Consider the following 16,619-nt stretch of genomic DNA (forward strand, 5'->3'; position numbering starts at 1 on the left):
AACATAGAAACGTGAGATCATTAACAATGAATTCTGTTATGCTGAAAAGAAGTTAAAAAAAAAAGAAATGTGAGATCATTTTGAATGAAAAACTATAAAACGAAGAGGGAAAGACAGCAACGGGACAGAGAAAATGATCCATAATTTAGGGGCACACGTGTCAAAAGACATGAGGAGGTTTTGGAAAAGTTGTAAGATCAATACCCAGATTTGTCTGAGCAGTTGAAGGTTCTGAGTAGAAAGGGGGCACCCTGGGGAGCACAGACGGAAAAACAAAGACAAATAGAGGGGCTGGTTTCACTAATAATTAAAGTAACACAAATGAGAGCAACTGTGGGCGACCTTTATATACATAAAAATGATTAACCAAGGTCAGCAGAGCTTTGGAGAAATGTATCCATCTACACGTCACACTTGGCAGCATAAATTAATTCTTTATCTTTTTAAAAGATAAATCCACCTGTGTACACATTCCACTGACATAATCCAAAGGGAAAGATGATCTTTACAAAAAATGTTCATGGAGCACGTTGCATTATTCATAAAGGCCAAAGAAGAAAAAGAAAAGCAAATGCCCAACAGCTGCAAAATGATTAAAGGAAAGATAATACGTTCATGAAAATGGAATACCAGGTGATCATTAAAAATATCATGTGGGCAAAGTATAAACAGAACAGAAAATGGAAATACAGATGCATATATATTTGGGTATCATTCAGTGATAACACAGCTTGGTGTTTTTAGAAAATGGGGTTTTTTTCTGCTGTGAAAATATTTGAGAGTATAATAAAAATCCTTAAGTTAAAATAAAAAATAAAGAAACTTAAAAAGAGACTACATACCAAAACTTTGGGGAAATCATTTCTTAAGCATATATAACCGACCCGTTTCAGTATGATTATGGTGCTTACGAAGACAGCAGCTATTAAAAACATAGTAATTATTGTTCCTATTCTGGCAGATTCTGATGACCCTGTTGATGAAAAATGAAATGACTTGATTTCAAAATAAAGGTAATAAATGACCACAGATGGGAATAAACACGCGTTGGACTGATGGTGGAGTGAGTTATCAGACAAGCAAATGTTACTATTATTAAACACAGAACGAAAAGTAATCCAAGTATACATAGTTTCCAAGGATAAAAGCGGCAAATTTAATTTTTCCAAAGTAAAATGTCTTCCAGCTACTTTCTTTCTTTCTTTTTTTAAGATTTTATTTATTTATTTGAGAGAGAGAGAGAGAATACAAGCTGGGTTAGGGGCAGAGGGAGAGGGAGAAGCAGACTCCTCGCTGAGCAGGGAGCCCCCCACCCCCACCCCAAGACCCTGAGATCATGATCTGAGCTGAAGGCAAACGCTTAACTGACTGAGCCACCCCGTGACCCTGTCTTCCAGTTTTAATGATGTTCTATGACTACACTCTCCAACACAACAGCCATGAGCTGCACATGACTCTTTAAATTTAAATTACCAAAACTGAGGGGCACCTGGGTGGCTCCATTCTGGGATCGAGTCCTGCCTTGGTGGGGATGGTGGGGGGGTCCTTGTGCAGCAGGGAGCCCGCATCTCCCTCTGCCTGCCGCTCCCCCTACTTGTGCTCTCTTTCCTCTCTCCTTTTCTCTCTCTCTGTCAGATAAATAGATAAAACCTCAAAAAAATTAAATTAATTACCAAAGTTGAAGAGAAACCCCACCAAACTCAGTTTTCAGTCATCCTTGCCGCCTCTCAAATGCTCCATCGCTACCTGTTAGTATTGTTAAAAAACAAAAACAAAAACAAAACAAAACTCTGGGCCCAAAATGGAGTCACTTGTGCCTGGCCCATACCACACGGGGTCTCAACACCTAATCTGATTGCATTTTCAACCCCCCCGCCCCACCCAGGACTGTAATCTTAACTGGTCATTCCAGAATTTCCTGCTCGGCACCGCAAGGTAATCCACCTGATATAATAACTTTCTGTCCCCCAAAGGGAGGTGACTTCACTCGAAAATCCTTTTTTTCGGTGTGAATTCCTTGTCCTGATTTTAAAAACCTTTCCTTTTCTGTAGCCCTCTGGAGCTCCTTTTTGCTTGATGGGATGCTGCCTGATTCCTGATTTCCGGATTGTTCAACAGAACTAATTAGGTCTTTAAAATGTACTTGGATGTCTGTTATTTAACAGTGTACCCTACAGGCAGGAAGAGGTGGAAAGGAAGAGTTTGTCTGAAAAAAACAACTGGGTCCTTCTGAGGCTGGACTTCAGCCACACGGGGTTCTACTGAACCCACTCTGTCCTACTGAGTGCCCCTGAAGTTTCTCATCAGTATTCCTTTTGGAAAATTTCAACCTTCTGACTGCAAGTGGCTTTTTAAAATTTTGTTTTTCCATCTCTGCTGCAATGTAAGCTCCACGAGATCAGGGATATTCAATTTTACGTGTGTGTGTGTGTTTAAAATATTTTTATTTATTTGACAGAGAGAGAGAGAGATCACAAGTAGGCAGAGAGGCAGGCAGAGAGAAAGGGGGAAACAGGCTCCCTGCTGAGCAGCGAGCCCAATGTGGGGTTCAATTCCAGGACCCCGAGATCATGACCTGAGCCGAAGGCAGAGGCTTTAACCCACTGAGCCACCCAGGCACCCCTCAATTTTATTTGTTTTGGTCACTGCCATCTCCCCAGCATCTACGAGAGAACCCAGCATACAGTAGGTCCCCAATAAATATTTGTCAAATGGATGGACACAGCTTTCCTTCAAGGCCTTGCCGAAGGAGCCAACCAGTTAATTTAGGACTTGACCAGAAGGGAGACATTTTTCTAGATCTCTGGTCTAAACTCCACCCAGATGAGTACTCCCCTAAGACAGCAGTGTTCACCCCCAAGTCTGAGGAAGTGAACACCTTTCCCAGGAGGTCTGTCAAGAATCTCCCACCATCTGAACCTGTCTGGTTCCCAGGTTGGGCTAGCTGAATGTAGTTCAGATGACAAGTCTCCACAGTGAGGAGTCCATGTTATGTGAACCTACTCGGTTCCTGAGTTTTAGACAATAAGAATTGAGACATCAAATATTTGGATTGTGAAGGACACCTGTACTTGCACTGCCTTGGGTAACAATACAAGAAGGGAGGCTGATTTAATATGCAAAACGATGTGCTCACACCATGTAAAGACAAAATGACATGACAACATGCTATTGCATGACTGTTTCTTAGCGGGTAAAACAGAAAAGTCAGGGGAGAAACTGAGTCGTCACAGAGCATGTGAATGTGTGCCCTTGGTCTCAGACTTACATTCATCTTCCAGGTGGGGACTGAGTTTCTGCAAACCACCGTCTGTCACGTCATACTACTAATTTGTGTAGCTACTGGTGAGATTGTGATTTATAATAATAATAAAAAAAATCTATTTCGTCTTTGTCCCCAGTTCCTGGCACAGGGCTCTGAAATTTCCTAGGCATTTCCTAAATGATAAGAGCAAGGAAGGTGAAGGAGTGTCTTTTATTGGTCATATCCAAGCCCCTTTTGACCACACTTGAGTTTACTGTTAAGGAGATGACTGTGGAAAGCCCCTAAGGATGGAGGCTGGTTGCCAGGAGAACCAACTGGTGATTAGAAGGTTGGAACTTTCAACCCTACCCCTGGACCTCTGGGGGCAAGAGAGGGACTGGCGGTTGAATTAATTGCCAGTGGCAAGGGATTTAATCAGTCCTACCTTTGTAATGAAGTCTGCATAAAACCCTTAAAAGACAAGGTTCTGAGGGCTTCTGGGTTGGGAAGTTGCTGGGGGAGGGGGTGGTGTGCTCTCTTAAGAGGACAGAGAAGCTCCCTGCCCCTCCCCTCATACCTGGCCCTAGGCAGCTCTCCCACCCAGGCTGTTCCTGGGTCATATCCTTTTGGAATCAACCAGGAACCCAGTAAAGAAATTGTTTTCCTGAGCTCTGGGAGTCATTCTAGTGAATGATCAAACCCAGGGAGGGGGTTGTGAGAATCTCCAATTTACAGCTGGTCAGTCCGACACCCAGGTGACAACTTTGATCTCAACTCGCATTTAGAGTGGCAATGGGACCGTCTTGTGAGATCAGGTCTCTACCTCCAGGTAGACAGTGTCGGGACTGAGTGAAATCGTAGGCCCCTGAACTGGTGTGGGAGGATGACTTGGAGTGTGGAAAACCCCCACACCAATGGAACACCCAAGTATTCCATGAGGAGAGGTAAACATAGTTTCTCCAGTCCATTAGTTTTGTTTGTTTATAAGATCATGGTATAATACAAATAAAAACTAAAAAATAATATTATAATAAAACATCTGGTCTTTGCCCCTAGTTCTTGGCACAGAACACCAGTTTCCTGAGCGATAGGAGTGTCTTTCGGGGACCAAATCTGAGTTTATGCTAACGAGGAAAGGCAAGGCAGGGTGCTGGAGAGCTCCAGGACGGGGGCTGGTCACCAGAAAAACCAACCTGGTGATTAGAAACTGGAAACTTGGGGCGCCTGAGTGGCTCAGTGGGTTAAAGCCTCTGCCTTCGGCTCGGGTCATGATCCCAGGGTCCTGGGATCGAGCCCCGCATCAGGCTCTCTGCTCAGCAGGGAGCCTGCTTCCTCCTCTCTCTCTACCTGCCTCTCTACTTGTGATCTGTCAAATAAATAAATAAAATCTTTAAAAAAAAAAAAAAAAAAAAGAAACTGGAAACTTCTAGTCTCACTGACCTTGGGAAAGGGAGAGGGGCTGCCGATCGCATTTAGCCGCTAATGGATGATGGTTACATCAATCACGCCTACGTAATGAAACCCAGTACAAACTCTGGTCAGCAAGGCTTGGAGAGGTTCCAAGTCGGTGGACACATGGAAGTATTGAGAAGTTGATGCCGCCTGACTCCGAGGGGACAGGAGCTTCTGCCCTATTTAAATGTGAAGGGGGGGTCATGGGAGCCTCTGGATTTGTAGCCAGGCTGGACAGAAGTTTGGGTGGCCTACACTAACTCCAGAGAGTGTCAGAAATGAACCAGATCAGTGGAGAGTGAGCTGATGTTGGAGAATCAGTGTGAGGACATAAGTATGTAACTTTGCTTGGAGTTCACGTTTTTGTAAGAGCTACAGGCATAAAGAATTTACACACAAGTTTAGGTTTGCCTGTATTTGACTGACACTCTAATAATGATTGAAGCTAACGCTTTTTCCCTTTAAAGATACATTAAAGGAGATATTTTTTCCTTTAAAATTGGTCTGTGTGTCATCTGACCCTGAGGAACACAGGAGAGTAAAATCACAAGGAGGAACTTCATGTGTCAGGCAGTGTGGACCATAGGTCACTTAACCCACAAATAAGCCACACCCTTGACTGTTCCTTCCTCTCGTCTCACCTTACTGTCTGTACTCTGGTAAATGAGAACATTAAAGAAACTCTAATGGGGGCTGGGAAATTCTGAAAGGCTTCCTTGGTGGAGATGTTCACTTTTGGCAAAACAATCAGGGACCTTGTTACTTCCTGGGCAAATCAGCAGCAGCGAACTTTCCTAAGCCTGATTGGTCTCACTGCAAATTTCTCCGTTTGGGGGAAGGCTCGGGAACTATGCTGTTTACTGTTCTGATGCCTTTGCAACAGAAGGACTTCTCCGTCTTCCTCAGGGACTATCTCAGCCACACTAGTGAGTGTTCCTTCCATGTGTGAGCGATAGCCCACCTTCCTGTGAGGCAGGCCACATCGATGAGCCACACCCGACCTCCATAATTTGACCCTTTGATACCTCTGCCTATAATTGCTTCCAGCATCCCTCCCTCCTCCAGCCCTTGGGTTGAATAATGGCCAAGCTAAGGGTGCCCAGAACTGAATTTCATCCTGACTCCCTGAAATGGAAGCATTTCCATTTCAGGAGGACTTGACTTTTTAAAGGTAGACACGGAACTGTCCCTCTGGTATGGCACCTTCAAGGGGACTCCATCACTTGGCTGAGACTGACCAACAGAACACATCACTGTGATGGGCTTTCAGGGGAAGAGATAACTTCCATACTCCATGACTTTCAGATTCTTCTCATTAAATATGTTTTCCCACAGAGCAAAAGCTACACATGAATTTTTAAAAACTTATACCTGTGTCCCATGCAGGTTGAAGGAGTGTACATTTTACAGGTGATCTGCGTATTGCTTCCAGATTTCTAGGCATAAAATAAACAGATACACAGTAGTTTGTGTTTGGAAGTAACTTGTCGATGACGTAAGTGAAATTTCCAATGATGTTTTCATCTAGTGCGGGGTTATGCTGTGAAAAGAAGCCAAAAATCAGGAAGACTTTGAGGGAGAATTTCATTTAGAGGCAGGTCTAAACAGTGTCTTTGGGGATTTGTCTTCAAATCTTAAACAGGAATAAAAATATTGGCTTGATGGGGAAAAGGATTTTTTAAGTTATTAGGGACCAGGAATTGATCGTTCAATGCACACTTTCAAACCATGAAATCTAATCTAGCAACTTCATTTTATAAGTGAGTAGAAAAAGTTTCAACAAGGAATAAAGGTTTCCATGATGTCATTTTTACAAGATTATTTTGTCTTGCATTGAGATAACCCAGCAAAAATGAGAAACCAAAAAAAGATGATCTTTTTTCATTAATGATATGTATCTACCCTTCAGAAGTGCTTTCATATGTATTAATGAATGGGATTTTTAAAATGGTCTGCAAAGTTGGCATTATCCGCATTCTCCAGATGATGAAACTACCGCTCAGAGTGGTTAGGTAACTTTCCAAGGCCACACAGCTTGTCTGTGGCAGACCTGTGGGTGCCGTTTAATTTCTTATCTTTTCCCTTAAAACCCCTTGCCCCATCCTTCTCACATAGTTCTGTTCCATTTTGGAGTTAAAGGGATGATACGAAGGTTGTTTTTCCAAGAAAAAAAAACTTCTGTGTAACGTTTTCTAGTTTTCAAAATACTAGCAGTTCTATGAATTAGGATTTCCAGCAGTTCAAATATGGCCTTCTGTAATAATGTTTTTCTGCAAGTTTCTGTTTTGAAGGAAGAAAAAATAAGAAAGAAAGGAAGAGAGAAAGAAAGAAAGGAAGGAAGGAAGAGAGAAAGGAAGAAAGAAAGAAAGAAAGAAAGAAAGAAAGAAAGAAAGAAAGCCCTAAAGAACTAAAATCTCATGCATGGCCAACAAGCAATGAAGAAGAAAAGGGGGAGAGAAGTAGAAACTTCCTGGAAGAGGATAGCCAGTGGTAGCCGAGAATATCTAGGTCCCACACCTGGTGTTGCCATTGTGTGATCTTGATGAAGTGTGAGATACTTGCTTCCTATCTCCCTAAGCAAGCAGACATGCCCCTGAGCCTGACTACTTTGCCCCACTGTGCCTCGGATGCCCAGTCCCGCTCCGACCCAAGGCCAACCTCTTCCTGTGCTCATCGATTCTCATCTCCTCTACAACGTGGCTCCGCCAGTTCCCCTGGGACATTCCATCTGCACATGAACATCCCGTTACTTCTTCCATTTTGAAGTGTCCCTCCCTTGACCCCACTTTCCACCACAGAGTATCTCTCCTTCTCTTGATATTAGAATTAGCTCACCTCACTATCTCCAATTTCTCGCTCCCTTCTCTTTCTGGAATCTATTCCTACCAGATCCTCACCCCAACATTCCACCGAAGTCACTCTTATCAAGGTCACTGGGACTTCCATGTGGCGAAATCCAATCGTCAATCCATAGTCTTCCTCTAATGTGTCCCATTTATAGCATTTGACCAAGTAAATCACTTTCTCCTTCCAGAACTTTCTTCTCTCAGCCACCAGGACATCACTCTCACCTACTTCCCTCCCACGCTGCTGGTTACTCCTTCCCAGCCTCTTTTGCTGTTTCCTCATTTGCTAGATCTCTACATTTTGAGTCCTCTGGGACTCTGACTTCTTCTCTCTGCATATCCGCCTCTGGATGATTTTGTCTCTTCTCAAGGTATTAATACACAGCAAGAAGCTAAAGACTCCCGTAGACATCTCTCCAGCTAGAAGCTCTCCCCGAAGTCCAGACTTGGAGCCTTCAACTCCTGCTCAATATCTCCTCCTGGATGACTTGTGGGCACCTCAAAATGGACATATACAATTCCAAGCTATTGAGATCCAACCATCTACCTCCTCTGTCCGTAATCTACCCTATTTTAATGAATGGAAGCTCCATCTATCCAGGTGCTCCAGTCTTTTTCTTCACCACACCGCACGTCCAACCCATCCAAAAATATTGTCAGCTCCACTTGCAAAACATATGCAGAATTTGACCACTTCTCTTTACTGCCAAGAAGTCCAAGCCACCACCAGCTGTTACCTGGCTTCCACCAGAAGCCTCTTCTTTTTTTCTTGACCTAATTTAGTCCAAGGACTATTTTTCTTTAATGAAGAAGATGTGCACTACCACCATTTTCCCCTTACAGTGTTGTCAATATCCTAATAAGCATGGCACTCTTATTTTAGAAATAATAATCTCAAACAGAATTAATAGCTCATGGGTTGAATATAAATTAGATGTAACTGGATTATGAGCTTTAAAGAAACTTGATACAGTCTCTGAGCTACACAAGCTTATTTCTTCCCTCTGTTATTTTTGTACCCTTCTCCTAATCAAAGGATTAGGGTGTTGATTATAATCCAAGTCGATATTAAAGGGAAAATTATAATTGTATAATTTGCTACTTCCTACTGAGTAGTAACCATCATAAGAGCCTCTTAACTGATCTTCCAAATTCTACCTTTGGCCCCTATGATCTATTCTCAATACACCAGGCAGGATAACCCTGGAAAAGCCTCGGGTCCTCCAGCATCTTCATGACACTCTGAAGCCCCACAAGATCTGAGCCCCATTGCCTCCATGACCTCACCTCCTTCTATTTTCCTGTCTTGGTCACTCTATTCCAGCTACCCGCTGTTTCTCAAATCCACTGGGTCCACTCCAGCCTCAGGACCTTTGACTTCTGGTGCCCTCCACCTGAAGAGCATGTGCCCCTGTATCCTGCAGGTTGGTATCATGTACGAGGGTTTACACTTGGCAAAGGGCTATGCCCATGTAAGCTGCTCAAGCAGAGGCTACTTTCATTCATTCCACCATTTTAGAATTTTGCCCCAGTTTGTACTGAAATTAGTCTGTTCTCTTGGTCTACACCACACTCTTTCCTCTTTCCGTGTGTCCCCTGATGTGTGTGTGACTTATTCTTCGAAAGAAGACCACACCACTAGGGTAAGTCAACATATTTCCACAATGAATGAACTATGAAGACTTCTTCCCTTAAGTCAGACCCCATTGCCTCAGCCTCTTTACCCTTAATTGTTCTAGTCATTACAAATGTCTTTTTTTTAAAGAAGACCATGTTCATGGCCAACTCAGAACTGTTTTGACCACTTACCTTCTTGACAATCTCCCCTGACTGTTCTTCGATGACAAGTGATAGGTGAAACTGTAATAGTTCTTCTAGTATCTTGGGAAGGACGGGTGGAAAATTCACATTGACGTTAATGTGGTCGGTAAAGTCAACAATATCAAACTCTGGTGGTTCCAAAGATACTGTTCAGAAAACAAAATCAGAAACAAATCCCAATATCTAACCGTACTGTTCCCAGTGCTGTAACATAACCTGACTTCTTGATAGCTATCTTCTCTTTAGCCTGCCTAGGGTCCCTAGTTGAGGCATGGGTTGTCTTTGTTTTATTTTATTTTATTTTTATTTTTTTAGATTTTATTTATTTATTTGACAGAGAGAGAGATCACAAGTAGGCAGAGAGGCAGGCAGAGAGAAAGGGAGAAGCAGGCTCCCTGCTGAGCAGAGAGCCCAATGCGGGGCTGGATCCCTGGACCCTGGGATCATGATCTGAGCCGAAGGCAGAGGCTTAACTCACTGAGCCACCCAGGCACCCCATGTCTTTGTTTTATTGGTGAAAAACTGAGAACAATAAAAGTGATGTGATTTGCTTAATGGAGATATGGAGGACAGGTTTGGAGATGGAAGTCAGTCTTTCCCAATTTTCAGGCTGTATTCTAAACACGAAAGTAAAAATGACTTCTTTTTGTATCATAATGATATCCAACTGTTGTAGAAATAGCAGAAAACACAGTAGACAGCTGTCCTTGAATGTGGTTAATCATCGTTTGTCTACTGTGTGTCTATTGTGTATATGTATATGAACTAGTGTAGACACACACACGCATCTAAACTAAAACTAAATCATTCTTACCCACAGTTTTGCATGGAATATATTGCACTTAACTCATCTCATAAACGTATTAATGCATATTTATCTCCATCGAGGGCTGGCCAAATGGCTTGTGGATTGGGTTTCTGTACAGCCTGCCAGCTTAGGGTGTTTTTAGATCTGAAAGGGGTGTAAAACAGTGAAAGAAGAACTGGTGATACAGTGTATGATGTGTGACCCGTAAAGTCTGAAGTATTTCTTTCCTGGTCTTTTACAGAAAGCTGGATGACCCCGATACTCATCGTGAATTTTCGTGGTTGCTTCTGTTCTGCTAAGTGGTTGGTTGTACCGTAATTTCACTGATTTGCTTTTTTTTTTTTTTAAAGATTTTATTTATTTATTTGACAGAGAGAGATCACAAGTAGGCAGAGAGGCAGGCAGAGAGAGTGAGAGTGAAGCAGGCTCCCTGCTGAGCAGAGAGCCCGATGCGGGGCTCGATCCCAGGACCCTGAGATCATGACCTGAGCCGAAGGCAGCGGCTTAAACCACTGAGCCACCCAGGTGCCCCCTGATTTGCTATTTTGAATATGTGATTGTCTCTACACTTTCTGAATAGAATCATTGTGTCAGTGAGCATTCTTGGAGCTAAATCATGACATTTACCATGATTGTTCTTTAGGGTGAATTATTATTTTTTTAAAGATTTTATTTATTTATTTGACAGAGATCACAGGTAGGCTGAGAGGCAGGAAGAGAAAGACGGAGAAGCAGGCTCCCTGCGGAGCAGAGAGCCTGATCCGGGACTTGATCCCAGGACCCTGAGATCATGACCTGAGCCGAAGGCAGAGGCTTAACCCACTGAGCCACCCAGGTGCCCCTGGGCTTTTCTTTCTTTCTTTCTTTTTTATATACACAGATATGTATATTTCTACACACACATAAACATACATGCACCATTCCAGTGAATTGCCCATGCAGGATGTTTGTGACAGTGCGGATTCGGTCGTTTTCACTTTGGTAAGCATGTATGCGTGAGTGCACACTCACACAGCCTTTAACAGGGAGCTGAAATCGAATCTTTCTCTTGGAAACCGGTTGCACAGTAGGACACTGAAGAACTGCTGGAGTCTGGCTGAGGACCACCGACCCTGGGACTGTTAAGGCAAGTGCCACAGGGAGCTGATTCCAGTCACAGGGGAAGAAGAGAGAGGCAGACCCACTCTCGGGCTCTGGTCTTCTCTGGAACTGGGCACTGGTGTAGGTAAGAGCTACTGGGTTATGATCTGGGGGAGGGGTTGCAGTGTTAAGGAAAACATTGGCCCAAAGAGTTGAGACGGTTCAGACACAGGCCATCTGGACCTCACTCTCTACTTCCCGTCGGGTTCTGAAATATACCAGAAAGTAGCGGCCATTGCTGCTGGGACGCCTGCCTCACTCAGGCACAGAGGAATCCTCTCCAAAGTATAGATCATCATCCCACTTTTTGGATAAGAAAACTGACGCTCAGAGAGGCAAAGTAAATACTTCACAGTTCCAGAGCTAGGAAAGTGCCAGGGTCAGGCATGCCCTGAGTCTGAGACACCCTTTGCTGACTTTCTGCTTCATGATCAAAGCAAATATTGATGATGATGGAGATGATAAAAGGAGATCTACTCACTGTATGCTGCCAGGAAGAAATCGATGAAACACGTGACCAGCGTTGTGTTCCCTCTGAACCCGTCAACTGTGACGGCGTATGTCTCAGGCAGGACCTCCCACACATCCGTTAGGTCACAGAATGATGCCGTGATATTTGAACAGTGCTCCACAATCTTCACACTGTCTGGTCTACTTTGAAAGGAAAATGAATGACAAAAGGAGAACTTCAGTGTTTATGTGATGAGAACCCACTAACTGTACGCCCAGCTTCTTCGTTTTGTTACGGCTCTGCCCAAATATCACTGTATCAAGTCGTCTTCCTTAACCGCCTTATTTAAAATGGAAATACACCTTACCCCACCGTGTCCACCCTCTCTCTCCTAATCCCTCTCGCCCGTCTTTATTTTTCTGCACACTGTTTACCAGCACCTACCACATTATGTCTTTATTTGTTTATTGAGATCCTTGCCTACTTTCAGAATATCTGCTCTAGGCCTCAGGAAGTCAAGGACTTGGGTTCACGGCTTGACCCCTGGCATGCAGGAGGTACTCAGTAAATCTTTGCTGGATGAATGAATGAGCAAACCCTTATGCTGTTGTGGGAGAGGCCCCAGATCTCCCTGTGCCCACACAACAATCATGAGTGTCTTCCCTGTAACCCTCTCTCCCTCTGAGGATCACATGGTCCAGTCCCAAGTCAGGCCGTGCTATGTAGGGACAGCAGAGACATCTGATTTCTTGAGCTTCAGAAAGGTCAGTGAGTGGTACACATGACCGCCTAACGCAGAGAGAAACTAAGACTTTGGCAGGCAGCAGAGAGACTCGCAAGAGGCCTTCTACTGGGTCAGTGAGTGGTAGTAACAGCTGTTAGCCAAATAAAGAGCAAACAAAAGAACATTGGGAGGGGGCGACTGGATCAAAGCAACCACTTAGAAGGGTGACATCAGACATCGGAAGAAGAGAGCCATTGAGGGCTCCTTCCATTATGTTATTCATCTTTGGACACTCAGCTCAGAGAAGCTGAGCTCTGTGCCCTAAGATGACAGCCCATCAGTGATCAAGCCAGACTGTGGACCTAGGCCTCTCCTGGTCTGGGCCAGACAGCTTTCTGATATGCCACGCGGCTCCCTGAGTAAAGAAACGTGAACCCAATATCAATACGGTTGCCAGATCTTTGGACTCCTGTTCTCAGAAAACAGCGTATTCATTTATTCATTGAATGTCCAAAGAGTTAGAGAAATAATCGTGAAAACCATACACAATAATTATTTTGCTTCTGCGGCTCTGACCTGTAGAGATGATTATAAATACAAGTTTTGTCAAAACCATTTTGAAACTGTTCAAGTACTCAATTTAATTAAAAGCGGACTTGGACTTTGAGAGCTCTGAACTCAGAGAGAGAGAGGGAGAGAAGTGAGGAGCTCTAACACAAGGAAGATCACAACCCTTCCCCACCCCCATCCCCCAGTTAATATAAAGAGAATATATTTAGCGAGGAAAAAATGAAATGTCAAACCAACCTTATAACCGTGTACTGTAATGTATAGCGATCTGGTACGATCGAATGGTTTTTCAATTCCCATGATAAGATGACCCGGAAATTGCGTAATGTCACCTTGAAAGTGCAAGATTTGTCTGACAAATCTAGAGGAAACGGGAGAGAGAGAGAAAAAAAGAAACACTGAAATCTGGAACCCAGGGTTGTCCAATCGGTCCCATGGGATCTGGAGCCCACGTGGTCTTGGGAACACAGGAAGGACATGAGAAATGAAGTAACGGAACTAATTCACGAGCAACGCATCATTAGGGCAAGGATCCGTGTCCACCTCATTCTCCCAACTCAACTCCAGTGCCTCCTGTAGTCCCCCTAAGCAGCTCGGCACGCTGCCTGCTTTCCCTCCTCTGAACTTCCCATTGCACTTATTCTCCAGGTACGGAAGTAAGGGACAGACAATGCATGCTCAGACTGGCCCTTTCCAGGCACTTAATCTCAGCAAAAATGCTGAAGTCCGTGCCAGGAAGAGACCCATTCTACAGACCGCGAGACTGAGCAGTTGAGTTATATAGTGTTACGCAGCTGGGATGAGGCGGCGGCAAGGGAGACTTGAAAGCTACAGCGGTCAAGTTCCGTTTAAATTCAAGTCTTTTCTGGGTGGAGGGGGAGGGATAGGATGGTTGTATTATGGACATTGGGGAGGGTATGTGCTATGGTGAGTTGCTGTGAAATGTGTAAGCCTGATGATTCACAGACCTGTTCCCCTGGAGCAAATAATACATTATAGGTTAATTTAAAAAAATAAATTCAAGTCTTTTTTTTCATTTTTTTCCAAATTCAATTTTTATGATCCTCTAAGTTGCCTGTGGTTCGGACTTAGGACTTTGCTTCTTGGCTGTGAACTCTTCGTCTCCTGTGCTCATCACAAGCTTGGACACAGAGTTAATGCAGAGTGACATTATGTGGACAGATTTATAGATGGAGGCAAGATGTTTGGTTTAAAACAATTATTTTCCTTTATCTGGCACCAGGTACCAGACAGCACGTGGAAGAACGCAAATGAAGGGGAAGTTATTTGGATCATTTCCTGTTTGACATGGTCTGTACCTCCTCGTTCTTCGATTAAGGGTCTTGAAATTGCATATTCTTTTAAGGAGTTTTAAAATGACTTCTGGTGTTCTCTCTCTCTCCCTCCCTCTCTCTTTTTTTGGTATTAATTTCTTTTAAGTGTTTTGAGAGACAAATGTACAAATCTGGCTAATTTGTGCCCCTTTGACAGAGGAAAGAAAAGAGTATTTGAGAAAATCAAAGAAAAAGGATTCAAACAACATGGGCAACAGATCTGGGATCAGAAATCAAATTCCCCACATTTTAAACTTCTGAATAGTCGCCCCAGTACCCTGACCCTTCCACAAAATTCAGTCATGCCAAGAAAATCTCTTACCAGGCGGCAAAGATAACACACCAGACAGGAGGCTTATACACACTAGGAAGAAGAAAAAAAAAAATTAGACAAGCAAAAACACTCTCTACAGGCTCAATTTGTAATTCTAGCTCTGAGTCTGGCATTCTTTTGGACACGTCTTTTTTTTTTTTTTTTAAGATTTTATTTATTTATTTGACAGAGAGATCACAAGTAGGCAGAGAGGCAGGCAGAGAGAGAAGGGAGGAAGCAGGCTCCCCGCTGAGCAGAGAGCCCGATGTGGGGCTCGATCCCAGGACTCTGGGATCATGACCTGAGCTGAAGCCAGAGGCTTAACCCACTGAGCCACCCAGGCACTCCTGGACACATGTCTTAACACTGGACTGAGACTTCCTTGTGCTAAAAAAAAAAAAAAAAAAATTCTCAAGCAAATGGTTCTTGGAAGATCGATGTTGCTATCGGTGGGACACGGTCCAAGGGTTTCAACCTGAGTGAATCCAAAATAAGATCTGTCTGGGGATTGCTGCGAATAACAGGGCTGATGGGTTGGGAGAGAGCCCCGAGACACAGCTAGCTACGTGTCTGGAAGAAGTCTCAGAATACGAATGCGCATATTGTTAGCTGATACACTTTGAAGGTTAAGACGTTTGTCAAGGGTGGCGTAGGAAGAAAATCGCCGGTGATGGGACCTGGGGACTCTCCTTAGCTTTCTGGCTGTCACACTGACTTAGGGGAGAGGGGAGAGGTTACAGGCAAGGGCAGCTCTGCACTGGGGAGAAGTGTCCCCCTCATGGATCCCCTACAGGTAAGCTCTAGAAGAGATGACACAGTGACACTGAAATAGAATCAAAAGAAACGTAGAGAAAAAGCAGCATTGGACTATAGGAAAAAAAGTCAAGAATAAATGAAGCCCAGAAACCAAAGTTCAGGGCTGACTTTTCAGTCTGGTGACCGATAGGAGATAAGGGGGTTTGGCCTCCTCCTAAGTAGGGGAGTAGAGTGAGAAACTCCGCCCCGGATTAGAATGAGAGAATTAAGAGGAATTCCTCTTCAAAGTGCCTAGGACGGTACTCTCCATCATTATGGAGTCATTCTTGTTTGTTTGTTTGTTTTCCAAAATGAATAATAGGGCGGAAACTCCAGACCCTGAATCCAGGCTTCCTATCTACGTTCCATCTGGCTCTTGGCATCGGACAGGCTGATGCTGGGCCCCTGGTCGGGGACATCCACTTGCTACTGCCCAACAGGGCTCCGGGGGATGGTGACTTGGCTGGCTTCATCCTACAAGAGCTCCGACAAAAGTTAACACTCACCCACGAGACACAGGTTCCGTGATCTAAGCGGGGAAGCATTCTGGCCCCAAAGCATCTTGGTTATTGAGTCTTTTCTTTACGTCCACATCTGAAAGGAAATCAGCATTAGGTGATTCCCTATGCTGAAGCATGTAATTAAACGACAAAGATCAAGATGGACAAAGACAGGACAGCAAGGGTTTCCACGTCCAGGCTTCCACTGCCGTCCTGGGAGCCGGATCTGGTACCAATTCCCGGTCTACCAGGGAGAAGTTTTATTTATTTTTATTTTTAAGATTTTATTTATTTATTTGAGAGAGCAAGCGAGAGAGAGCGTGAGCAGGGCGGAGAGGGAAAACCAGGCTTCCCATTGGGCAAGGAGCCCGAGGTGGGGCTCGATCCCAGGACTCAGGGGTCATGAACTGTGTCCAAGGCAGATGCTTTACCAACTGAGTCACCCAGAAGCCCCCAGGGAGAGGTTTTAAAGTTAACTTTGGAATAGGCGACAGGATTATCTGTTTCCAGAAACACACAGAAGTAAATAGCAAAGGGTCTTGCCTCCTTCAGAAAACTACTTTTATTCATTCTCTGGTGAGTCCTTCAGAATATCTTTATGCACAAGCAAAACCAAATATA

At 44.0% G+C, this 16,619-nt stretch overlaps 1 protein-coding gene across 3 annotated transcripts in view; it reads right to left on the minus strand.

The window, feature by feature from the left end:
• Positions 1-16,619, minus strand: part of LOC308338479 (interleukin-10 receptor subunit beta-like) — a 55,778-nt gene that overhangs the window by 30,758 nt on the left and 8,401 nt on the right. Inside the window, exons 2-8 of one of the 3 annotated variants that reach the window (XM_080796582.1) lie at positions 16,005-16,092; positions 14,713-14,754; positions 13,294-13,417; positions 11,793-11,962; positions 9,352-9,509; positions 6,068-6,236; positions 843-973 (exon numbers count right to left, since the gene is read on the minus strand). In XM_080796582.1, coding sequence (XP_080652708.1) covers positions 843-973; positions 6,068-6,236; positions 9,352-9,509; positions 11,793-11,962; positions 13,294-13,417; positions 14,713-14,754; positions 16,005-16,059 — 849 coding nt within the window. In that variant the 5' untranslated portion in view covers positions 16,060-16,092. Of the gene's footprint in view, positions 1-842; positions 974-6,067; positions 6,237-9,351; positions 9,510-11,792; positions 11,966-13,293; positions 13,418-14,712; positions 14,755-16,004; positions 16,093-16,619 lie in introns of all 3 variants that reach the window. The other 2 variants (XM_080796581.1, XM_080796585.1) reach the window with 2 other exon arrangements.

The sequence above is a fragment of the Martes martes genome, assembly GCF_963455335.1.
Source record: "Martes martes genome assembly, chromosome: 1".
In the NCBI taxonomy this organism is placed as follows: Eukaryota; Metazoa; Chordata; class Mammalia; order Carnivora; family Mustelidae; genus Martes; species Martes martes.